Genomic DNA, 26,723 nt, shown 5'->3' with positions numbered 1-26,723 from the left:
GGGAGGGCGAGAAGACCGAGCTTCAGTGGGAGGGAAAAAAGGGGAAGGGTGGAGGGAGGGTGGGAGCATTTAGGAAGGGGAGAAGTGGAGTGGGGACAATCGGTGATGAAAATGGCTTAGGTCACCTTTGGTTGCGTCCATGCAGCCCAAACCAAACCATCTTTCATTCCTCTAGTATGAATTTGCTATGTTTGAACTTCTTTCTTCGGTGTTGGTGCCTCTCGGTGTAACTCTCTCTGTCGTCTCACTCAATTTCCATCTCTCTTATGTGCCATTTGCTACCATTCATTTGCCTCTGACGGAAGCTCAGCTGTGCAAATGTAGATTACAGGATGAACGACACAAAGCAGGACACCTCATATTCTCTTTAAGGGAGCCATAGGCCAAAGATTAGCGCCTTTACCTGGCCTGGCGTCCAGCTATATTTTACACATCCCACGTTAATGAGTCCAGACAGTTGGGGCTGAAGTCATAGCGCAGACTGGATGCTGTGCCGGTAATCTATTATTTAGAGTCTCGTGGGGGAGGCTGGTCTCAAGAATTTCATGCATGCATTTTGCAAAGCAAATGTTTGCCCAGGGGGAACACAAAGCTGCGTGTGGGAAAGTAATGAGTGAGTATTAGACATTAATGTGAACCGCAGCTTTTCTTGTCCTGTCTTTTACCCAAACCTGCCAGAACCTGCAAAGAAACATTTTAAAGGTCATTTTTCACTAGAATAGAGAAGTTTCTGATTTGGATACACTGACAATGCTCTAGCCATTTTTTGTGCTTTACTTTTTTATTTTCTTGTCAGGATATTTCAAGGGTGACGGTTGTGCTTGGGTTTTCACACAATCAAAGAGGAATAGGTACATCTGGGAGATCCCTTTTCATGTATATTTGAGGAACTATTTCAGAGGGGTTTCATAGAGTTGCAACACTTTGTTACAGTTAACACTATGCAGATGGGACTTGTTTATATTTAGGCAGGACAAACAACTATGGTGTATGTGACCCCTTCATACCTCCACAATCTATTTATAGCTTTATTCTCCTAAAATGCATATACTCCAACACAGAACTATGTATATAGAATGATTATTCACAGGTAAAGGACCCAATACTGATCATTAAACATTGAGTTATTGTTCAGGCAACATCTACGTCCTATGGAGCAATTAACTATATTTGGCCATGGAGATTCGCAAATCTGCTGGGAGATAAGATGGCAACGGTTAAACATAGAGTGTCGCTTTTAGCCAGAGTTGTTGAGCAGGCTTCAGTTACGCTAATATGAAGTACATGCAGAATGGCTCAAGATCCCAGATATAGCACCGGGTCAAGGATGGCGCAAATAAACTTTACATTACCAATTGTATGAAGTCACAAAGGTATTCATGACTTCATGTATAACAAGGATCTGCATTAAGAATTTAGAGTGTTATTTAGAGGAAGACGTAAAGGGTATGGAATTACATATATTGGAATATAAAATACTTAATGAATAGTGTCGTCAATTGATCGCATCCTTCCAAACATTGGATGTCCATAGAGGTCTTGGTTATTGCTATGTCAGGTTGCCCAGTACTTTACTTAGACCAGAATTACGGTAAAAAACAGTACCTTTTAAGGTACTGTCTAAATTTAACCTAAAATATATTGAAAGTAAAGCCTGGTTAGCTCATTTCACCAAACCTAAAAACTTTTCAAACACATTTTGACATCAGTAGAATTATTTATGTAGGCATATCTTCATGTTTCATTTATTACCACATTACCTGTGGTTATTATTTGGCAAAGATCCAATGGTTTTTATGTAAAACAAAAATTATTCCAACTATAAATGGCTTATTCCAGGTATTACGGGGGGAGTACTGCAGTATGTAGTTTTGAAACTCTAGAAAAGTATTGAAATTGATTTTATTCTTTTCATAGTCAGGATAAAAATTGAAAAAATAAGATTATGGAAAAATGTTTGAATATCCACACTGTTCCTTGTGTCATTATCTATATGATAATAATTCTGCATTTTATGCACAATATATAGATTTTTAACATTGATTTATTATGAAACAATGCACTTTATCTTTGATTTGCCTCATCAAAATGTACCTTTTATCCGAAATCATCCAAAGTTTTGATTTGTGAATTGTTCAAAGAACCTTATTCTAGACCTCATTAGATTAGAGTTTTAACCATGACTGGAGGTTTTGGTTTAGATTGAAAAATAATAGAAACCCTTAACTGTGCTTTAAATAAATTGCATTTAATGTAATCTAAGTTAAAAAAATCTGGAAATCTAAGTCTGGAAAAGTATGGAATTTTGAAATGGAAATTTTCTTGGAACCTCAGGATAGCTTGTGGTGGCTGACCCAAGCCTAAATCCACATACAGTTACCTTGAATGAGAACTCCAGTCACCTCTTGTTAAAACAATTTCCTCCAAATTCCTCCTGCGGTCTAGGGAAAGTCCATGTCAGGAGCAGTGCACTGTAACCGTAGATCCAAAGCCTTCACCTACCTTGTCTCTGCATGTTTTCTGTCATGTCGTTATACCCTACAGAAACATTCCATGAGAGTTTTAGACATTATTGTAACTGGACACCATTACATCATTTTGGATGTTTGGGTTAAACTGTGAGAAAAGGAGAATTTGTTTGGGAATAGGAATGTTTTACTATGCCCTCCTCTTTCTTGTTGCTTCAGTCCAATCTCTGAGTTTAATATAACATGCTTATTAGATTACACCAAGAATTCCTGCAATTAAACATGAGCCCAGTTTCTCAAATTAAAAAAAGGCTTTTAAAATCTCTGATCATGTTTGATGTGAATGCCATGGGAATAAATGTCTGACTCAAACAGTCCAAACAAGCTGGTATTGAAAGTGAAATAAGGATCAGAGAGAAAACAAGAAGTGAAAAAAAATGTTCTGAATTGTTTGCAGCTGAAACAGATTTATGCAGACAGTGAAATCACGAATTCACTGTAAACATCCATATTTTATTGGCTTGCCACAGGTCCATGAGGAAGAAAAGGTGTCATTTACAACACATTTAATTGTAGAATTATTAAGCCAATAAGAGAGTTAATTCACTTTTGTAAAAAATAATAATGTTCAGCTGGATGACATTTTAGCTGCTGATGCTGGACGTGGCCCTGGAGCTTTAATATTCAAACAAATTTTCCTTTCTTCTGTGGCTGCTTTTTATTCTTGTGACAGTCCTAGAAACATGCACGTGTGTGTCCCGCAGTGCTGTGCTGCAGTCAATACGAGGGTTCATTTGGTAACCATAAAAAAACACATTACAATGTAATCCCTTTTTCCCTTGTCTTCCTACCTTCCGTCGTTTATTTGGACACCGTCCCGGCCGTCTATTGTGATAAGCTAAAGGCGAAGCTAGCTGCTAGCCATCTTGTCGTCCTACCTCTCCGCTTGGGATTGCCAGCCTGCATAACACTGCACTGGAGAATTAATCTCTGCGGCTGCTTCTTTCATATTGTGTAAATTTATTTATTTTTTAACAGCCACTCCGATAGATCTGCGAGGGGAACCGGTACTGTAAATGTTGCCAAATTACTGACAGCTTTGCACCAAGTCCAAACGCCTCACATAGAATAGGGTAAAACGGAGATAAACAGCTCGGCTTCCTCTTTTGCTTGTGAGCAACCTTTACAGAAATAAAAGGGCATGACATTTTTTTTTTTTTAAGGCAAGTTATCTGACTCCAAAGTGGGAAGTTAAATAACGGAGAGTGTAGTTCATTGAATGGGACATTACCACACTGTCAGTGTGTGACCTTTTCTCATTTGTTCTGACAGAACAGGGCTTCACTCAGTCAAAATGGTCCACATTGTTTTGGAAGACATTCTCCCTCCCTTCTTGTCCGCTTTTCTTTTTTCCTCTTCGTTCCCATATCTGCCATCTGCAGTGACTGCATGACGCCACAGCATTTGTGACATCGGTGACAACACTCACGCGCGCACTGGCTAGGAAAGAACAAGAGAGGGAGAGAGAAAGAAGAGTGAGAAGAAGAATAATTTATCTTCATTCTTTATTATGCCACGGACGTCATTACCCCAACATCCAAAGGAATCTCACTTGTTTGCTCTTGGGGGCAGTTGCATGAAGTGTTTCGGTCAAGCTGTTCAGGTTTTCTTTGTAGCGCATATTTAAAGTACTTGTTTGCAGTTTGACAGGTTTAACGATCATTTATTGTTCTAAACTAATGGATCTGAACAGCAGCACAATTAAAGAGCATTATTCATGTAATCTAAATCTTTATTTTTTTTTCTAGCAGTTTCTTGCACAATTTAAACAAAAAAATGTACTTAGGTCCTCATCTAGCATTGATTGGCACAGTTCAAGTTTTATACTTTTCAATTATTGTTCAGACTTTAGATTTGGACAGATTTAAGGAAGTGAGTATCATAGTCTTGCTTAGTTATGACTATCAATAAACATCTGCCTTACTTGTTGTGTTGCAAGTTTTTTAGTCTAACCTATTTTAAAGATTGACTAAAAGAAATTGACCTTCATATCATTCTATATTTATACTGTAGAGAAACGAGAATTTGTATATTACAAATGAAAAGTTCCAGGAAACTATAAATTAGAGTCATTGAGAAATTAGCTGTTGACATGAATCTGACAATTTTTAGTTTGATCGGGCCTGACCAAGGCGTGGCCCCTCGGAAACTCAAAAGTCCCATTTTTTTCCAATCAGTGAAGTGTTAAAGAATTGTATTATATATTATAATTTAATACATATTATATAAGACAATGATTGAGTGCTTCTGCCCCTGAAGTTACTCCAAATTTCAGTAACTTCAGTATCTGTGCAATGACGGTTTAAAGGGCAAACCAAGAAGTATATGTGATGATGGGATGGTAATATGAGGGTTAAAAATAAAGTTACAGTAACCACAGATGAGAGAAACTATGTGGAAGGAATTAGTATTTTCTGCAACATGTCAAGACATGTTTGCTGTTTATTTGGACTGTGGGAGAGCAAGTGAGAACAAGATTTTTAACAGATAACATCAAGGCTAAATGGAGATGCATTATTTTGTGCTTTCAACCTCTGTCACCGAGCTAGATTTGAACAAGCAGGTGGTCCTTTTGGAAATTTCAGAGTTAAGATAAGGATCTAAATTCTCTAGGGAAAACAGTTTTTTGTCATGCTAGCAAAGCTAATCATGGTAAATGCAAATATAAGCTTCTAATGATGGTTTAAAATGTGCTCGTGTCACGCGGTATGACGTCGTTTCTGCACTTCTGACTGTTCACTGCAGGAAGGCTAGAAAGCTGTTTATACCTTATTACATTATAGCTTGTACCTGCAGGTGATTGTACAAAGCTTTAATTGGTCCATATCCAGATTAAATTATTTAATTTGTTGGAACTTCTTTGTGTACCAACTTGGACACCAGCGATTTTCTTTAAAAATTTACCGATTTCTCCCCACTGTCAATAAATGTAGGCAAATTAAAGTTTTTCAGTGTGACATTGTGCTGCTGTGGTAAAAACTAAAACCAAACTAAGCTAAAACATTGCATATACATATATATATATATATATATATATATATATAAATAAAACAGCAGTGGAGAGTATGGTAAAAGTTCATTTTAAACTTTAATATTTTAAAAATTGTTTATTATTATATTTTTTGAAAATGCCCTAAAACCCAGAGTTAGGTGCCATGTTTGTGTAGATAACTCTTACTTTTATGACCTATAGACACATTTTTAGTGACACTTATGGCATTTTACCGGAGGACTACATTTAATTTCTGACTTAATTAAATCCAAGGGTAACAATCTACAGCATCTCTGCATAAAAACGCAGCAGGAGTGGTGATTATCTTAGTAAATTAGCTCACTCATTTAGGGGCTGTGTGGATGCAGATGCCTTCCGTTCATTGGAAGCCTATTATTCCAAACGACTCTCATTAAGTCAGAGTGAAATAAGGCAAGCTGTGGAAGCAGTGAAATAAAATCTTTAGACTGGCTGCGCAGAGAAAAAGGCTCCACCGTCTTCATTAAGAGGCTTGACGTCAGGAGTGAAATGCTGAAAACGACCCGGTGTAAAAAGGAAAAATTGTATGCAGCTGATTTCTGCCTCTTGTGCCCTATAGGTGGTTATTTGCGGTTTGTGCTCGAAGCCGAGGAAACTGACAATGCAGTCTGATCTTAATGAGTGAGTTTAATAAAAAACCCAACACTGAGGAGCATGAGTCACAGCTGATCTGTAATTTATGTATTTCATTGCAGACCTGCTGTTTAGACGCTCTTTTTCTTTGTTTTTGTTTGAATGGCATTCAGCACAAGAAGCCACTTTCCTGTTCAGTCAAGCTGTGCTGCATTCACATTTGCACAGTAAAAGAGAGCCAGATCACAGTTTCTTATGACAGCAGTTCCCACAGTTAATCATGAAGCTTGTAAATCTCAACTATTTACAGTCTGTATGGAGGTAATTCGAAGAATGTCATCTTTTAACATCACTACTTCCTTATGACCCATTATTATTTTCTTTGTCTTTTTTATTGTTGTTATTGGAGCTCAGATTGGGCCAGTTCCTGGTTTGTTGGCATTGTTGTTAGTGCTTTTCAATTTATCTGATACTTTTTTCATGTTCAGAAAGCAGCCATCTTCAGCAGGAAGTTTTACCCCGAACATTAGTCAATTCATACCTGCCTTGAAAACTGACAAGCAATTAACTCATACTGTACTGCTAAGGAAAAGTCGGTCGGTATATGACTTCAATTAATAATATATACCAGCTGGAGGTTGTTCATAGTTATTTTGGTTTAATCACGAGTTATAATAAGAGCTGACTGCCACAAACGGGCATCAAAATGGCAAATGGGATGTTATATGAAATCTTCAGAATATATTAGAAAATCTAATTCAGGTCAAAGTTGGATTTAAGGATCTTTATGATCACTGATATCCATAATTCTTGAAAATGCATACCTACCAAGCAAAATAGACTGATTCAATACAGATGAAACAGTTTGTTTGCAGACAAGAAATAAAGGAATCACTCTATGGATTGGTGATTGGGCAAACTTACCTGTAGTTAAATTAAATAAGACATTTAATTAAGCAGCAAGGATTGTATAATGAGAAGGTCGAAGAACTAATAAACAATACTACAATAGTAAAAAATGTTTTAGGAAATCCTGAAATAAACAGTTAAAACCAAATACAATGTTTTACAGGTAAATTAAAGGTTTATTTGTCTAACATCAACAAGAATCGAATATGACACTAACATTTATACTTTTTTCTGAAGTCCGTATTTGGAGATGAACGTGGAGTTTATTGCCAATCATTACCACTGCAGATTTGTCCTGATTGGAAACAACTTCCATCAACAACTTAATTTCTGAAATGCAGCTAAAAAGTGCAATAATCAGTTGTTCAATGTTTACAAAAAATGTTTTACATTTAATTAGTTTATTTTGGAACTTATTTTGGTATTTCAGGACTCTAATCCATCTAGATGGGTTGTTTTGTCTCCTGATGTTCTTCCATTGAGGTGTTTCACACCAGGGGAGCACAGTTAGAAGAGCGTGCAAAGAATGGAGATTAGATGAACTGCTGATGAGAGTAAATACTGATGGGCTTCCATATTTCCCATCAGCCTCACAGAGCAGGTGGCCTTCATTTGCATCCTCCTCCCTCACCCTTGTCTATTTATCTATTACAATGGCTGCAGGTGGAGGTGGAATGACTGTCAAATCTACCTAATGCTGTACAGCATTTCTTAAGCATGCTCTGGTGTAAGCATGAATCACAAAAACACAGCAAAAAGAGAACTGTTTATAGAGCGTTTTCCAGTTTATTACTGTTCTATGGTAACCTCCATCCATACATCCATGCGCTGTTTGGCAGTGGCCCTAAACAACGGTAGTTTGTGTAAAGTGATGGAACGCAGACATTAAAATTCAATCTCCTGCATCAGTACATTCGGCGCTGGTCAGAATAGCGACTATAAATTGCTGGCCATTATTTTCCATTACCCACACTGACACCCATGGCCCCATCATTTCTTTCCATTTTTTAACCCACCCCCTTGTCACAGTTGTGCCACATTTCCTAGAGCTGTTTCATTTTTAAATTGTCCCCCAAAACACGATAACAACGCAGTCCAGCAAATCTCGGGACACAGGCAATCTTTTTAATAGCTGGGCCACGATAACAGGAACTGTCCAGGTCTTCAGTTGTTATCTCAATCTTCAGGCACATCCTTTGCAACGCCTTAAGAGGGAACGCGCCATAGTGTGTGCAAAGGGGGCAACATCCTGGCAGCATGTCGTTGGTATGCTGAGCAAGTATAATGCTTTGAATCCCAAACACAGAAAACAATATAACTCTCTTAGCAGTCTGATGGTAGAGCACAAATATGGTTTTGACCTGAATCCATCTGTATTTTGAGCTTTTTATGTTTTTTTCTTTTTTTTTTTTTTTTTTTTTTTTTTTTAGAAACATTAACTGGTTTGAATTTATTGCACATTTTGGCTTCCCCTCTTGTATTTGTTTAGCAACTATCTAGAGTAACAATAGATTTTCATAGCCATCCGTTCATAATTCTGGGTGGATATTTGATGTGTCTTCTTGAATTTATTGAAGTTGGTTTCTTTTAGTAATAGTACACAACTTTTCAAAAATATTTGAGGCAAGGGCTTTTGGGAAGCCATTCCAGAACTTTAGTTAGTCTTCTTTTATTCATTTCAATACCAGTTTTTGATCCCTCACTGTCTAAAATTCAACCATGTAGCCACTGATTTGAAGAGCAGTCCTTATCATTTTATTTAATGTGAGGGGCTTGTCCTTTAACTGATGGGTTGCTGGTTCGACCCCCCCGCTGGGTCCGTCTCGGTCATTGTGTCCTAGGGCAAGACACTTCATCTGCCTTGCCTGCTGATGGTGGTCAGAGGGCCTGGTGGCACCGATTGTATGGCAGCCTTACTTCTGTCAGTCTGTCCCTGGGCAGCTGTGGCTACAATGTTGTCTACCACTGTCAGTGTGTGAATGTGTGAAAGACTGATAGTAGTGTTAAGCTCTTTGGAGTCCTTGGACTTGATAAAGTGCTAAACAAGTACAGACAATTTACCATTTACTAGTGCTACTGGCAGCGAAAAGCCACAAAACATGATACTGCTACAACCACGCCTGACAGTAACGTCTTCTTAGGTTTGAAAGCCTAATTCCTGTCATATCCCAGTTTTTAGCATAGACCACACATTTTTTATTGTGGTTTACATAGAACCCATTAAAATAAGCTTAATGTTGTGCTGCTTTATCCAATTGAAAACCAGTGTTGATGTGATTCTTGATTCCTCGTCCTGTTGGAACACTCAACTGGGCCAAAGTTTTAAGCATGCTGAATGGTACCTGGCACCACTAGCAGCCAAATAGTACCAAAGCATGATGCTACCAAAACCATGCTTAATAGTTGTTAATTATTCTAGGTTTGGATTTTTCACCTTAATGACAACATAATTGTTGGGACTGATTAGTTTAAGCTTTAATTTATCTGACACTTAAATTGTTTCTCTAGCTCACTTAAAACTGTGCACATATATTTATATTATATTGTAGATATGTTTATACTGTTTAATTTGTACTGTATTGCACCGACTACGCCAAAACAAATTCCTTGTATGTCCAAAAACGTACTTGGCAATAAAGCTTTTCTGATTCTGATTCTGATTCTGATTTGACTTGTCAATGTGGGTAGCTGCAAATTGGTTTTGGAACAGGGCCAGTGTAAAAGTCACACTGGAGTACCAGCAGTTTCCAGTTAATATTTGACTTGAGCCTTGGTGAGTCCTGGCTTGTTCTTGAAAAACAAAATCCCAACTGGTTTCCTTTTCTTTCCATGTGGCAGTTTTCTAGACCTTGACAAAAAAATTAAGGAATATCCACTAAGGTGTAAATGTTATAACCAATGCAGCTATTGAAAGGTTATTATATAAGAGGCTATTATAAAAGGTTACAAAAGGCTTTCCCAAATTGGTTAAATTCTACAATTGTCCCTCTTAGATTAGAGCTCCTTCAACAGCTCAAATAAGTCATTACAAGACATGTAAGGTGTATCCAGTTTTCTGACTGCACCAGGACAATATATGCTTCCATGTGAAGCATCTTAGTATGTTGGAATAAGGGAATGTTGTTTAAGCAAGCTTTAATAAGAGGAAATAGGAAGAATTAATACAAAACTAACTTAATTTGTAGTTAATTATCTAGAGCTAGATTTCACAACCATATACTACAGATGAAGCTGAAAATGTGGGGGAAAATACAAACGACGTGCTGGTCAGCTGCCAGCCAACATCAGGGATAACAGATGCACGGCACGAGCAGCAGATATGACACTGTTATCATTGGCTCATTTTGCAAAATAATGGCCGCTGTCCCAAAGCAGGCAACTGCTGGCAGAAATACAACCGACAGCCTAGTAGTACATCCACCTGACGGGTTTAAACATGAGCAGGCTTGGCTGGTGATGAACTCTGTTCACACGGAACAAAGGTATCTCTGTTTTGCCGAACTCCGAGTTCAAAAGGGCGAAAAAGTGAACTTAATCTGTGAAAGCAGTCTCACTGCTGAGCTTTTGTTTTGACAGAAACAAATTGTGTCACAGCAGAAACTATTTTTAGTTTGTAATGAGTTTATGGGTAATCAATATGCTTTTCTTGTTTGCTGACATGTGACACCGGAGCCATGACCCAAGAGGAGGTCCGGTGGAGGGTTTAGTCGACTGGGTCAGCAAGGATTGGTAGTCGTTTGTTCATGCTTAGGCAGTTAGGATTCCCTCTTTGCACCTAGAGGGAGGAAGGCAAAATATGAAACTGGTTTGACGCATCAGTCTTTTTGGTGATAAATGTAGAGCTTATAAAGGAGGATCTCAATAAATTAGATATCATTAAAAAAGTACATTTATTTTAGTAAGTCAATACAGATTGTAAAACATACAGTAAATAGATACATGACACACAGAGTGGTATATTTCAAGCATTTATTTATCTTTCAACTGAGATGATTATAGATGATTCTTTTATATCACACGGGACTAATACAAATGCATTTTAAATTAATAAATATGACCATGGTATTGGCATTTATAATTCTGACTGTTGACTTGACACTTACCCAGTATAAACCCCCTTTGCAAAAAAAAGGTCTTTGCTGCAGAAGCTTGAGGTTCAGAGCACTATATCAAAGCATATTAATGGAAAGTTGAGTGGAAGGAGAAAGTATGGTATAAAAACGATTCCAACACAGCCTTGAATTTGCGAAGCAAACCCCATTCAAGAATTTGGGTGAAATTAACAAATCTGCACTGTGACTGATGTTGAAACTTCATATCCACCGCACATCCAGGACCTGAGCTACAACTCTTGCATTGCTTGTATTAAGGCAATCCTGAACCAGAGACTGCATCAGAAATGTCTTTTCTGGGCTAAGTAGAAAACAAACTGGACTGTTGCTGAGTGGTGCAAGTCCTCTGAAAGTAAGAAAGTGAATTTTGTATTTCATTTGGATATCAAGACTTGAGAGTCTGGAGGAAGAAGAGAGAGGCACTCAATCTAAGTGTCCAGTGTGAGGTTCAGCAGTCAATGAATGTCTTCATGCTGACAAGCTTTGTGGAAATGCAAAATTTAATTTTTCAGCAGGTCTTTTTTACCTTCTCAAACTAACAGAAGTACCAGTACCTTTTTTAATGACCATGTTATCACAGTTCTGGATTGGTCAGCAAACACACCTGACCTAAACTTTACAGAGAAACTAAGCCAGGGGTCTGCAGCCTGCTGCGACTAATTTCCTATAGTAGATTCAGCATTTATTAAAAACATAATTTTTTGAAAGCTCATGTAACATTTACACCTCTAAATTAGTTTTATTTAGCTGGACTGAGGGCAAACAGGGCTCTTTGGATTGTAAAGGTTAGTGACCCCTGATCTACGGGGGTTGGACAATGAAACTGAAACACCTGGTTTTAGACCACAATAATTTATTAGTATGGTGTAGGGCCTCCTTTTGCGGCCAATACAGCTTCAATTCGTCTTGGGAATGACATATACAAGTCCTGCACAGTGGTCAGAGGGATTTTAAGCCATTCTTCTTGCAGGATAGTACTGGTGGAGGAAAATGTTTCCTGACTCGCTCCTCCAAAACACCCCAAAGTGGCTCAATAATATTTAGATCTGGTGACTGTGCAGGCCATGGGAGATGTTCAACTTCACTTTCATGTTCATCAAACCAATCTTTCACCAGTCTTGCTGTGTGTATTGGTGCATTGTCATCCTAATACACGGCACCGCCTTCAGGATACAAAGTTTGAACCATTGGATGCACATGGTCCTCAAGAATGGTTCGGTAGTCCTTGGCAGTGACGCGCCCATCTAGCACAAGTATTGGCAGATAGCAGAAGATATGGCAGCCCAAACCATCACTGATCCACCCCCATGCTTCACTCTGGGCATGCAACAGTCTGGGTGGTACGCTTCTTTGGGGCTTCTCCACACCGTAACTCTCTCGGATGTGGGGAAAACAGTAAAGGTGGACTCAGCAGAGAACAATACATGTTTCACATTGTCCACAGCCCAAGATTTGCACTCCTTGCACCATTGAAACCGACGTTTGGCATTGGCATGCGTGACCAAAGGTTTGGCTATAGCAGCCCGGCAGTGTATATTGACCCTGTGGAGCTCCTGACGGACAGTTCTGGTGGAAACAGGAGAGTTGAGGTGCACATTTAATTCTGCCGTGATTTGGGCAGCCATGGTTTTATGTTTTTTGGATACAATCCGGATTAGCACCCGAACATCCCTTTTAGACAGCTTCCTCTTGCGTCCACAGTTAATCCTGTTGGATGTGGTTCGTCTTTCTTGGTGGTATGCTGACATTACCCTGGATACCGTGGCTCTTGATACATCACAAAGACTTACTGTCTTGGTCACAGATGCGCCAGCAAGACGTGCACCAACAATTTGTCCTCTTTTGAACTCTGGTATGTCACCCATAACGTTGTGTACATTTCAATATTTTGAGCCAAACTGTGCTCTTACCCTGCTAATTGAACCTTCACACTCTGCTCTTACTGGTGCAATGTGCAATCAATGAAAACTGGCTACCAGGCTGGTCCAATTTAGCCATGAAACTTCCCACACTAAAATGACAGGTGTTTCAGTTTCATTGTCCAACCCCTGTAGTTGATCTATTGTCAAGAGAAAGATGAGAACCAGACACCAGACCAAACAATGCATATGAGCTGAAGGCTGCTACCAAAGCAACCTGGGATTCCTTAACACCACAGGTGTGCAACAGTAATTAATGCATACTCCACAGCCCATGGCATACTTTTTAGTGGTCTGTTATTTCTGTCTAAAATATTTTGTCAATATTTTGGTCTTAACAGAGGTTTTTATTCCTCTTAACTTTCCATTAATATGCTTAGACACACCACTCATACCCTTCTTGTGGAGGATTTCAGTGTCTGTCTGCCCAATAACTGTAAAGTCAGGAGCTTTCTTCCATTCCTGAATTTATTTTATTGTCATTGGTCTTATGTCATTCAGAATTATGGGTTTTTGTTAGCTGAAAGGCAAAATCATAAAATTAATGGAAATTAACAATAAAAAGAACAATACTCTGTAATGAATCTAAGTATTTTCACTTGTACATGCTAACTGACTTAGCCGTGGAGTAGTTTGTCAAAACAAATGTTTCTTTTCCATCAAAGCTTGTTAGTGCAATTTCTCCTATCATGATCGATCGTGGCTTCCCGGTACAGGTCAAAGCACTTGAACTCACCCTTTCCGAAGGCTTACTGTCCCCTCGGCCAATGGTTTTTATTCAGCACCACTCAGTAACTGCAGCGGGTGTTTCATTCGGATTGATGCAGCTCTGCCAAGGCTGATTTCATTGAGAGACCCGTGGACCACTGAGAAAAATGGATTGAGGGAGCCGGATGTTTTCTGATTCATGCTGCTACATTCTTAGTATATTCAACAGTCAAATCACTCTGATAAAACTTGGTTTTCTTTTCTGAAAATTGTGACTCAATGGAGCTGGCAGGGTGCAATAAAGCCGCTTTGTCATCCCCAAATAAAAAGAAAACAACATTGAGTCTTTATTATGGGTCGCCCCACACAAACATTCCCACTTTATTCAAGGGCTTAATTTTGCTGTTATTTAGTCCCACACAAAGAAGGACAAAAGAGGGAGAGACTGGCACATCGGGCAAATGAAAAACATTTGGGCCAGGTGCCAAACTTAAATCAAGCGTGAGAGCTCAATAAAGCACACTGCATCGATTTGGGAGTTATTCATTATTTGTTGTGGATGTAGAGAAAGTTCCCTGGAAAACGATTCTGCTGTTCAGCTCACACTCTGAAATAAATGGTTGGACAGCTCATCGATGACCATAGAATATGATAGTAAATAGCCTGATATGGATTTATTTTCCAATGACCCTCACTCACTCTCTCCCACCTCCTTAAAGCAAGACCAAGCACTCCCCTGTGTATTGGATTTATTTTTTTTTGGGCCAGTCTTCTTTCAATTGTGAAAATGAGGATTTATTTTTCCCCTACTGCTTGGCTTGAGAGAATGGATATACATCACATGGCGTTTAATATCTCTCGTGACAACAAACAGCCTTGCAAAAGCAGTAATATACAAGCAGCTAGTGCCTCAAAATGCAGCTTTGTTTACTGCATTCAGAATAAATGGCTGAGGCCCCGCTGTCACTCACAGATGGCACTTCCTCTGAGGAGGGAGGAAAACACACGCGCACACACACACACACACACACACACACACACACCCACACACACACATATGCACCAAAAAACTGCAGAGCTAGTGAATCGTGGTAAGGCACTGGCATGGCAGCAGCCATTTTGCACAACCTCCGGAGGCGCTGATCGTCACAGGGAGGCGTTAGCATAGTCTTGGCACGGGCCGACTCCAGGCTGTAGAGTAGTAAGTGATAGCCAAACTGGAGCTTGTCAAGCCTGACGCTTATCACTTTTGACATCTGTCCACACCACCTCTCTCTCTTTCTTCTTAACTAGCTTGCCCCATAATACTGACCTTGGGATCTCTTTCTCAGCTGCGCCACTGCCCTAGACCTCCCGCCTGCCTTCCTCTGTGTCCGCGTTTGGCACTGGTTCATGAGCAATGGTTTGAGGCTTGCGTTTACCCTTTTAGACCTTGTAAACTGATATTGCAACACTGTCATATTTGGGTGCTTGTGCTTATGTAAATTTAGTTTGTAGCTGACAATGATTATACAATGTTAACCAGCTTGTTGGGTAACTGCCTTGTAGAAGTGTTCATACCCCTTTAACCTTCTCACATTTTGTAACATAACATCCTCAAAATATAATAAAAAATCATACAGGTTTGCAACATTTTCATAAAAAAATTTAAATGTTTGGTTTGTTTTTGTATTTAGTCTCCCTTAAGTAAATACTTTGCAGAAAAAGTTTGTTTTACAGTTACAGCTGCAGGTCTACAGACTGACTTTTCTGCCCATTCTTTTTTGCAAGTTCAGTCAGATTGGAAGAAAAGTGTTTGTGAACCTACATTTTCCAGTCTTGCCTCACATCTATCAAAGATTAACCCGAATGTGTGTTAAGGGTTTCCATCAACTCTGACCAGCTTTACTATCCATGCTGATGAAAAGAATATCCACAGCATAATGCTGCCACACCATGTTTCGCTATAGGAGTGGAGTCTTGAGATGACGGGCAGTGTTAGTTTTCCTCGACACATAGTGATTTGCATGTAGGCCAACAAGTAAAATTTTAGTCTCATTTAATCAAAGCACATTCACGTGTTTCCTGTGTGACCTACTTCATTAGTGGCAATCTAAAATCAGGACTTGGTTTTCTTCTCCTTCTCCCATAATGACCAGATTCGTAAAGTGCATGACAAATTGATGCCATCTCAAAAGATTCATTCAGATTTGAGCTGTGGATGTCTGTATTTCCTCCAGAGTTACTGGGGGCTTTTTTGGATGCTTCTTCGATTGATTCTCACTTTGTCCAGCCTTTCAGTGTAGGTTGACGACCATGTCTTTGTTGGTTTGCAGTTGTGCCGTATTCTTTCCATCTTCATATTATAGAATGGCTAATGGTTCTGTGAGATGTTCAAAGCTTGGAATATTGTTCTCTAATCTAACCCTGCATTGAACCTCGCTCCAGCTTTATCTGTGCTGTTTTCCTTGGTCTTCTTAATGGGTCTTCATTATGCTCTACAGGTCCTTCTCAAAATATTAGCATATTGTGATAAAGTTCATTATTTTCCATAATGTCATGATGAAAATTTAACATTCATATATGTTAGATTCATTGCACACTAACTGAAATATTTCAGGTCTTTTATTGTCTTAATACGGATGATTTTGGCATACAGCTCATGAAAACCCAAAATTCCTATCTCACAAAATTAGCATATCATTAAAAGTGTCTCTAAACGAGCTATGAACCTAATCATCTGAATCAACGAGTTAACTCTAAACACCTGCAAAAGATTCCTGAGGCCTTTAAAACTCCCAGCCTGGTTCATCACTCAAAACCCCAATCATGGGTAAGACTGCCGACCTGACTGCTGTCCAGAAGGCCACTATTGACACCCTCAAGCAAGAGGGTAAAACACGGAAAGAAATTTCTGAACGAAAAGGCTGTTCCCAGAGTGCTGTATCAAGGCACCTCAGTGGGAAGTCTGTGGGAAGGAAAAAGTGTGGCAGAAAACGCTGCACAACGAGAAGAGGTGACCGGACACTGAGGAAGATTGTGGAGAAGGGCCGATTTCAGACCTTGGGGGACCTGCGGAAGCAGTGGACTGAGTCTGGAGTAGAAACATCCAGAGCCACCGTGCACAGGCGTGTGCAGGAAATGGGCTACATGTGCCGCATTCCCCAGGTCAAGCCACTTTTGAACCAGAAACAGCGGCAAAAGCGCCTGACCTGGGCTACAGAAAAGCAGCACTGGACTGTTGCTCAGTGGTCCAAAGTACTTTTTTCGGATGAAAGCAAATTCTGCATGTCATTTGGAAATCAAGGTGCCAGAGTCTGGAGGAAGACTGGAGAGAAGGAAATGCCAAAATGCCAGAAGTCCAGTGTCAAGTACCCACAGTCAGTGATGGTCTGGGGTGCCGTGTCAGCTGCTGGTGGAGCATTTCATGCTTCCATCTGCTGAAAAGCTTTATGGAGATGAAGATTTCATTTTTCAGCATGACCTGGCACCTGCTCACAGTGCCAAAACCACTGGTAAATGGTTTACTGACCATGGTATCACTGTGCTCAATTGGCCTGCCAACTCTCCTGACCTGAACCCCATAGAGAATCTGTGGGATATTGTGAAGAGAACGTTGAGAGACTCAAGACCCAAAACTCTGGATGAGCTAAAGGCCGCTATCGAAGTATCCTGGGCCTCCATAAGACCTCAGCAGTGCCACAGGCTGATTGCCTCCATGCCACGCCGCATTGAAGCAGTCATTTCTGCAAAAGGATTCCCGACCAAGTATTGAGTGCATAACGGTACATGATTATTTGAAGGTTGACGTTTTTTGTATTAAAAACACTTCTTTTATTGGTCGGATGAAATATGCTAATTTTGTGAGATAGGAATTTTGGGTTTTCATGAGCTGTATGCCAAAATCATCCGTATTAAGATAATAAAAGACCTGAAATATTTCAGTTAGTGTGCAATGAATCTAAAATATATGAATGTTAAATTTTCATCATGACATTATGGAAAATAATGAACTTTATCACAATATGCTAATATTTTGAGAAGGACCTGTATGTTTACTTATGTTCTAATGTTACAAACCTCAGAGACCTTCATGAAGCAGCTGGATTTATAATAGAGCTGCACAATCTCTTGAGTTGCAGCCGTCATTGCAATATCGTGAGGGACTGCTTGAATGCTATTTGGGTAGGCACCTCTTTCAAACTCTCCTGTTTTCTTTCACACTTAGAAATGTATTTCCAAGTATATCCCAATGAAACAAAAATAAACCAGGCTGGAACAAGTTAAGTTACCACACACAGCCTAAGTGTTGACAGCCTGCCAAGCAATGTCAGACACGCTGCGTTGTGAGGAAGTGTCGCTGTAAGCGGCATACAGTGTCGTTGTTTAAGCACCTAAAGGAAAAGGTAGGTATGGCAAGCTCAGGCGGACACACGTACGTCCATATGGCATCCCAGATCAGCCTCTGTTGCATTTCTCTCACTCTCTTTCGCTCCCTCTCAAGGCTAAGCGGTTCAGAATCCCTGGCCTTGTGTTTGCACACAGCAGCTGAAGTTGAAAGCAGGCTAGTTGGACCCTGACACTTCTCACAGTTGCAGATCAGTTTAGAATAATTCCTGCGACTGAGTCACCACTTTTGTCAAAATCCACAAAAAACACAATGGAGCATCTCTTTCTCCTGCTGACTCCCTTCCAACTGACTCATCTGCAGCCCTCACCCCCCTGGCCTCTCTTACGAGGTAATTAAGCCCCTTGTTGTTTGTTTAGCTGTCTGCATGCGTGTCCTGTATAAAGCACATGAGAAATGTTGGGGGCAAACATGTTCTGCCTTCAATAAACCCCCCGAAACAGCAGGACATGAGTGGTGAGGAGGGATCGGCCGTGCGTGCATGTGTCAGTGTGTGTGCACTAATTAGGCAGGCAGACGTCTATGTGCTTCACTGGGCAGCAGCCAGCTGGGAGCATCTGGAATCGTCTTTCATACTCAGTACACACACACGCACACACATGAAATTAGAGAAAACAGTTCGAACTGCAGCGGGATAAAATAGAGTAGAGGTCAGGCGTGACAGGTTGTGTTTAGGTGTACACATTTAGGTCCCAGGAGTTTCACATACCACCAGCCAAGAGGAGAGTACCTCATCAATACCCCTTCCCCATGAACAATCAAATGCGTCCCCAAGAATAACAAGAATTTAGTATGAAAGCGAGCTCAGTATCTCATATGACCCCATATGTCTGGGGTTGGATGCGTTTTACAAATTTTTCAGTCAGCTTTTTTTGTTTGTCAAATTCTTAAATGGCTTGAGTCTGTATCCCTCAAGTCCAATTTCTGTTCCTGAATGGATGAGGGTTGAGATGCACTGCTTTCATCTGCGTGGAGAAAAATATTGTTGTCAAATGCAGGAGGGAGAGACTGATTAAGATAAAACTGAGACCGAGTTGGAGCTCTCAGTATTTATTTTGTATGGAAAGCTCAATGAGCCAGTTACAATAGTGTTTCTCTGGGCTATTGATTAGCTGGTTAGGCCAAGAAAAGCCAGGGACAAGACAGCCACTAAACCCCCTTCCCCCAACTTACCAAAATTGTACTTTCTATTCCTACTTTACTCAGTTTTACCTTCCATTTTTTTACCCCACTTACAAGTCTTTACAAAGGTATTTATCTCAGAATATTTTCCAGGTTAAAACCACAAACTTTAACATGTTTTATTGGGATTTTAAATAATAGACCAAGGATCTGTGTAGCATTTTTTCAGTTTAGTAACAGTGCAAGACGTATTCTGTTCGGACTTTGTTCACTCAGGTTCGTTTTGTCTTAATTTTTCATACAAAATTTACTCATGTGTCTTTTTTGTAAAATCTGAAAATAGAAAAAGAATTGTAGCTTTTTAACTATGAAACAGATTTTTTGCAGTCAGCATCTTTGAAAACTTTATGAGCTATCCATTTTCCCTATGGTCCCATTGCTTTTATGACTCTAGATTGTTTTATTTTTTTAGCAGAACTAACAGGAAAAATTGTTAAATTGTTAAAAGTAGTGCGTAATTGTACTGTGGTGTTCAAGTTTGGTATGCATTTGTTCTGTGTTCTTTGACTGGGATAAACCAACACATAAATATCAGCCGCTAACGTGTTTTCTTCCATTATTCCCATTTATTTAGCTCCATCCATCTTCCCATAAATTCTGACCAGCTTCTCTGTCTTTGCTGAAGAAAAGCATCTCCCCAGCATGATGGTGCCACCACCATATTTCACAGTAGAAAGTTTGTGAACGGTAATTAATTTAATCACAAGTGGAGTCCATTTACTAATTTGGTGACATCTGAATGCAGTTGGTTTAATTTGAAGTTACTGAGGTGTATAAACATAAAAGGGGCTGAATAAAATAATTGGCACACTATCAGATTTCAGATCTGACAAAAAGAATTCCTTCCACTTCAAAGTTAACCAATGCAATACTTTGTGTTCACTCACAAAATCACCCAAAAATACCCTGAAGATTTCAGTTTTGAAAAAGTTGCAGAGATGTGATGTCTGTTATAACTGACTATTTACTTGATGTGCTTCTCACTGAGTCAGGTCACAGCGAACCCAGCTGTTCAGCCAAGGGCCACTTCTTTTATTAGCCTTGAGTAGCTGACCCGGTAGGACATGTGAGAGGAGGATGAGAGGGTGGTAGGAAGAGCAAGGGCAACAGGGCACAGATTTCCCAGCTGTTAGTCCACAAACGTTGCCTCCCTGTCAGAGATTAAGGATGCCAGCAGCAATAGAAGCAGCTACGCAGAGGTGAGACTGGACAGCTGATACAAAATGGATTGATATGGTTGTCTTTAAGGAGATAGTTGTTGTTTACAGGATACCCCAACTCAAATGCCTGCTCTTTTAGGCTTTAGAATGGACAGATAAGGCTGAGTCCCATTACTTAGTGTTGATTCTGCTTCTACTTGACAGTCTGCTTTGCCTGTACAAAATCGGACAACCCTTCAGGAAACCGATAGGCATCAGCTGTCGTCGATCCCTCTCAGGGAAGCAGAAATGATGAATGTAGTGTGCACCATTTATGCAGGAATTGTCTTCTAGCCTCATGGACCACACAAAAGGCTTTTATTTAGTAAGCCTCACTCAACCATGCATGACAACATTCACCTACATTTCAATAAAACATTCATACACATATTTGCAGATCTGTAGGCAAGAATAAGGTTCAGTGCTCTGTTCGAGGGCATTTAGACATGTTGTACAGGAATGAAATCAAACTTCCCAACTGGCAGACTACTCCTTCTACCATCTGAGCCACTCCCACTTTAACACACATGTGTACACAGCATTATTTTTAGTTATTGTTCAAGAAGATTGCCCAAGACACTATACGTGATACACTGAAAAACATTTCTTTAAACAATACAATTTTGTGTCATTAAAATGTTTTTAGCAGAGAAAAAAATCTGTAAATGTTTGCCTTCCTAAGATAGCTTCAGACACTCAAGCATAGTGATGGCAGTATTATGCTGTGGCAATGCTTTTTTCAATAAGAATAGCTTTGATTGCTCAGTTAGCTAAAAAAAAGCTATTAGGGTTATTGGCCAGTGCTAGTTTCCATTCCATGACTGTCGACGTTTTCCATTACCAGAAATATTTTCAAAAAGCCAAATTTGTCAATCTTGTAAGACAGAGGAAAGCATAGACTGCACCCAGAGATGTGTAGAATCATTGTAATTAAATAAGAGTAGCACTACTTTACCATATTTTTACTCAAGGAGAAGTAAAAAGAAGTCATCCAAAAAAAGCACTCAAGCAAGAGTAAAAAAGAATTTGGTAAAAAGACTACTTAAGGGCTGAGTACTTAAGTGGTACTGTTTAATCAGATTTAATTAGGGAAAAGGACATAATCATACAAACACAATTAAAAGTATGTGTAGGTTCTGGTACTTCGAAAAATAAAATATCAGTGAATCACTTCATTACAAAATAACAAATTTGGGCAGAAGAAACACATATCCAGTTTTCCACAACATAAAGCTTTTGAAACCAGTACTTACAGTAGGTAATGTATACATGTTAGAATAGTGCAAAGTACTTCCAGTGATGATTTCTACTGTTTACTGTATGTTAATTTGACCTCCAAATGGTTTAACAGGCACCACACGTAGAAATCAACCGAACAGTGAAGCTTGTTTACAAACCAGAAGTATCACCTGATACAGAAATGGGTGTCTGAGTCTGGTGCATTTTTGGTTAAAACATGTTTGTCATTCATTGAAGTAACTTAAGGTGAGTATAGTAGCCTACCTCAAAATAATATTACTAAGTAAACATAAAACGTACAGTGCAGTAATACTATTCCTAGAAGTATATATTTTTTTTACTAAGTAAATGTGACTGAGTAAATGTAAAGTTACTACCCACCTCTGCCAGCAGCAGGTTGGGTATGGGGCAGCACAGAGCCTTTCTGCGTCCCATACTGTCAGATTAAACTGTGGTCAATGCCACATTTTCTGGGTCCTCATTAAAACAGTTGCACAAGCGGTATGGTGAGACATTTTCTCTGTTTTGAAAGACACAGTCCAGCAAGCATGCATTGTCTTGAACCCTGAAAATCATACACTTTGTTATATTTGCAGCTACTCTTTGCTTGAAACTGGTCACTACTGCATTTTCTGTGTCATAGGGAAGGTATGATTAAAAATATTTTCCACTTTTTAAACCACCATGCCCATACCATGATTGTTTTTTTTCCCATACAGAAACTTCTTCAAATGGCCAAATTTGCCTTTTTTATAGGCAAGGTAAAAAAAAAAAAAGTAGCTTTCTTTCTGTCAGCTGACCAGCAGTAAGCATCAACCAGTTGGGAAGGGACATCACAGCACTACTGGGTGCTTTCTTTGGCATCTCATCAACTGGACTTTAAGCTGTAAGAATGGTATGAGAAAACACATTTTGAACTGTAGCCTTTCAAACCTTGAAAAATCTTAATACAGGAAATCATACCATGTCTGATGGAGACTGGACTACTTTACATGCAGAAATGGTGAAATAGGACCCATTCACAATCTAGCAGACACACATTATTTTAAGCCCCTGAAAATTGTCCCCTTCTTTCCTTTGTGATCATTTTTTAGTTTTCTTTTCCTCCAACCAGCCCACAAACGCTTGCCGCCTCTCAGTCTGTTGAAGGCTGTTTTACTAGTGGGCCAGTGGTGCAAAGGGACGCCGGGGAACCTGAGTGTAAAATTATATTCCAAGCTGTATAACCAGACCTCCGCTGTGCCATTTTAATGACATTATTTCATTAAGTTTGCATGGACAGTCCCCCCTTATACCCCCCTACTTCTTTCTATCTGCGTCATTCCTAACCACACTGGAAACTGAAAAGATAGTGAGATGGATGACAAAAAAGGCAGAGCGCTGCCATTTTGTATGGTTCAATTTATTGTGTAAAGCAAATATGTTGTGTTTTACCGAAATGTTTTGCTAAAACCACACTTTGCATCTAAAAGATCTGACTTGAGGTTTTCGACATATATTTGCTCTAAGACAGAATTTCTCTAAACTTGCTCATAATGTCGGTAATGTATTTGCATATTTATGAGAATTGAGCGTCAAAGCGATTAAGTTCACTTGGAGCCAGCTCTGCAGACGGCAGAAGAAATCATATGAAACATGAAAATCAAAGTGCGTTTTCTTAAAAATCTGCCTGGTAGTTGTTGCAGACCTTCCTCTCTTTGCTTCTGGATTATTTCAGTAACAATTTTAAAATATTCTCTATAATTTGTTCTTGAGTCAGCAGTCAGGGTAGATATTTCCAGGAACATTCATGCTCAGGACTAATATGGACTTCATTACTAAGATTTGGAGACCAATGTAGCTCTACAGGCCCAGACTAGTAATTAGAGTTCACACTGAGGCCTGTCTCTAAAATACAGTCATTATCCCAACAAACATACAACCTTTCCAGGTCACATCACTTTGTCTGCCACTGTAAAAGTAGTTTATTTCTGCATCGTGCTACCATTATGGCAGCCCCAATCTACTCGCCAGCACTTTATGGGGCACAGAGTGATTGTGGGGGGGCAACAACTGAGAGATTCAATAAAAAGTGTGGTAAAACAATAGACTTGGCTTGAGGAAACTGTGTGAGTGCTATCATTTCTGTCTGGATTCTGTGCCTAACGATGGCAGCGTTCTCTTTACTGGCGTCCATGGTTGCACCCATCGAGTTGTTTTCATCCCACTTTAACAAAGGGCTCATGAGTGTAAACCCCATTAGGAGGCATGAATTTCTTTACTACCCCCTTCAGAGCCAATCAACCACCTCGCAATGAAACTCTAGTGTTTATATTGTCACTTTTCACACAGTGGTGTCAGTGGTAGGCTGTTTACAAGCTCCGAGGTCTTGGTGGGAATAAAACTAGTTTCAGTGATTATTGGAGGAAAACAAGGCCTTAATCTGAGGAGACAAACAGCAGCTCCACAATTTTTTGGGATAACTTCAGCCTGAACTGAAAAAACAAAGAACCACAGTTTGGCAAAATCTAAAACCATATAAGCAACATTTTATGAAGAAAGGGCTTTCCCAGACTTTACTCCTAATACCATGGCCTAAATGCTCCATACAACTCTCTGTCCATTCAACCACTTGACATTCTATCCAGTCGTTCATTCATCCGTCCATCCACCTGATTATTTATTGGTCCAATCTATCCCTCTTTTCTAAGCGTTGATCAGTCGATTTGTCCATCTGTCAATCCATCCATCCATGTATCAGTCTGTCCAATAAATGTCTGTCTCCACTATTTTTGGGTATATTCTCTGTATAAAATACTGTCTGCTTTATTTTTGTCAAACTATAAATAAAAATCAACTGTTACAGCCTTTATTAAAGGTAGCAAAAATCAAAAAATGTGAAGACACCTCTAAGTTATCTCAGCATGTTACTACAGGTCATAAAAAGACATAATTCTCTAGCATTTTGGTAAATAACCTCATCTTCAGCCTTTTGTTTGCCCTGTTTGCCCAAATCCGGTAAGTGTTCTAGCTTGTTTCTTCTAGGAATGAAAATATGTAGGAGGATCCTGCTTAAACTCTGACTTTCTTGCATGCATCCAAGAGATGTACTCTCTAAGTTTAAATCAATATTCACATTGAAACAAAACACAAAGGGGGACATGAATATGACAACTGCATTTACACAACTGGCACTGGTGCTGAGTCAACACTTAATTAAAAGCAGCTTTTGACTTTTGACCCCTTCTTAGGGCGATGTTTGCATTGAGGCAGGCATGTCACTGTCTGAACTGTCCTCCCAGAGGAACAAGTCAGCTTTTGATGGAAAAAAATATGCTGCACAAGCTCCCCTGGTGGTGAATCCGCTCTTGTTCCCATCGTGCTTTTCCTTTTTGTTTCTTTCTACATGTCTGCCATGGTTTTCCCAGCCAACTAGTATTGAATGCATGCTGCTCATTAGACAAGACAATGGCTACTTATGATGAAATGCCATTCAGGGCAATATGTCAGCAAACCCCTGGGATAAAAGATGTGAGAGTGGCAGCAGGAAGCCATGTGCTTAGAAATTAATATATGGCCAGAGGGCCGAAAGGAAAGCCAACTGAATGTGAAAGATGGGATGGAGTCCAAAAACTATTTTTACAACTAAAGAGGAGGATTTACAACTACAGTGTTTTTGTATATGTTTTCACAGCCTTTGTACTTTTATCTAGTTTTGGTATGTTACTACAAAAATGTATTTAATCTGCAGGTCCTAAGTGATGGATCAGCACAATAGGCCATAATTATAAGGTTGAACAGAAAATATGTATTTTTTTTATTACAAAATTTGCAAAATGAACAACTAAAACGTGTTGCATTTACCCTCATTTACTCTGATGCACTTAAATAAAATCACCCTAAACTCTAATCTATCCTTGCGATGAAAACATGCTTGTGGCGACATCATGCTGTGGGGATGTTGTTCTTCAGCAGGGACAGGGGAGCTGGTTAGACTTGATGGAAAAATGGATGGAGCTATCAGGACAGGGCAGTCCTGGAATAAATCTGGTTAGTGGCACCAAAAAGACTTGAGACTGGTGTATAGGTTTGTCTTCCAGAAGGACAATGATCTCAAATAGACCAACAAATATACAATGGAATTGTTTAGAAGAAAGACTATTTATTTGATTGAATGTCCAAAGTCCAAAATAAAGTCCAACTGAAAATTTGTGAAAAATATAAAGTTTATGTCCTTGCTCTAAACAAAAGACAACCTGGTTAAACCCCAAAACAGGCCTTTAACATTCATGATATGAATCCAGTGGGTCAGAGTTCCCATCCCTACTTGCAGGGAAAAACTAGTAGAACAAGCAGTGCCCCTCCTCCATTAAAAGCCCAAGCCACATTGCTGCAGCCCCATCCAGGGTCCGCTCTCTCCCCTCCCCTCACATCACTGCATCTGGAAGCAGGAGGCGGGGAGGACTGCAAGATTAATGATGGTGCTAACCACGTATTTATCATCCGACTGGAGAGTAATGCGACACCTTTCTAATCTGAATATATTTCATTGGGCTGTTATGGCACCCAGCCCTGGGCCTCGTGTGTTTCTGAGTGACTGGACGTGCATTTGAATGTTAATCGTATCTTCATGAACCTGTGCATATGAAAAGTGCGGTCTTGTAAATAGGCATGAGATACCCGGCCATCCGCCGTAAAAGCTTGTGCTGTCTGCTGTGGTCAAAACAGCCTTGCGGTATTTAGACAGAGATGAAACTCCTCTTTCTAGCACTTTGGGGCCACGCTCCAGCTTGAGATGCACTCCTCTGATGCTAAGCTGCTTTATCAGGGGATCACATCCCCTCTCCATCACTCCATCTGATTCCGCAGCTACTTATTTGTTGGCATTCAGTAGAAATCAAGATGGATATACACCAACCGATTGGGAGGTAGGGAATGCACAAGGCCAAGATTGGGC

At 39.7% G+C, this 26,723-nt stretch overlaps 1 protein-coding gene and 1 long non-coding RNA gene across 38 annotated transcripts in view; one reads left to right on the top strand and one right to left on the bottom strand.

The window, feature by feature from the left end:
* Positions 1-26,723, top strand: part of LOC124880267 (receptor-type tyrosine-protein phosphatase delta-like) — a 622,546-nt gene that overhangs the window by 409,792 nt on the left and 186,031 nt on the right. Inside the window, exon 1 of one of the 37 annotated variants that reach the window (XM_047385271.1) lies at positions 6,162-6,180. The exons of the other annotated variants lie outside the window; for them this stretch is intronic. Within the exon in view, the coding sequence (XP_047241227.1) occupies positions 6,177-6,180 (4 nt within the window). The 5' untranslated portion in view covers positions 6,162-6,176. Of the gene's footprint in view, positions 1-6,161; positions 6,181-26,723 lie in introns of those variants that run through there. 37 annotated transcript variants of the gene reach the window in all.
* Positions 10,678-15,156, bottom strand: LOC124880269. The gene is made up of 3 exons (XR_007041282.1): positions 15,093-15,156; positions 13,809-13,938; positions 10,678-10,816 (listed from the first exon to the last, which is right to left on the bottom strand). It is a non-coding gene; the product is annotated as an uncharacterized LOC124880269 (long non-coding RNA).

Source organism: Girardinichthys multiradiatus, chromosome 14 (genome assembly GCF_021462225.1).
Source record: "Girardinichthys multiradiatus isolate DD_20200921_A chromosome 14, DD_fGirMul_XY1, whole genome shotgun sequence".
Taxonomy (NCBI): Eukaryota; Metazoa; Chordata; class Actinopteri; order Cyprinodontiformes; family Goodeidae; genus Girardinichthys; species Girardinichthys multiradiatus.
The sequence above is the reverse complement of the archived record's forward strand: the minus strand, read 5'-3'. Positions and strand labels throughout refer to the sequence as shown.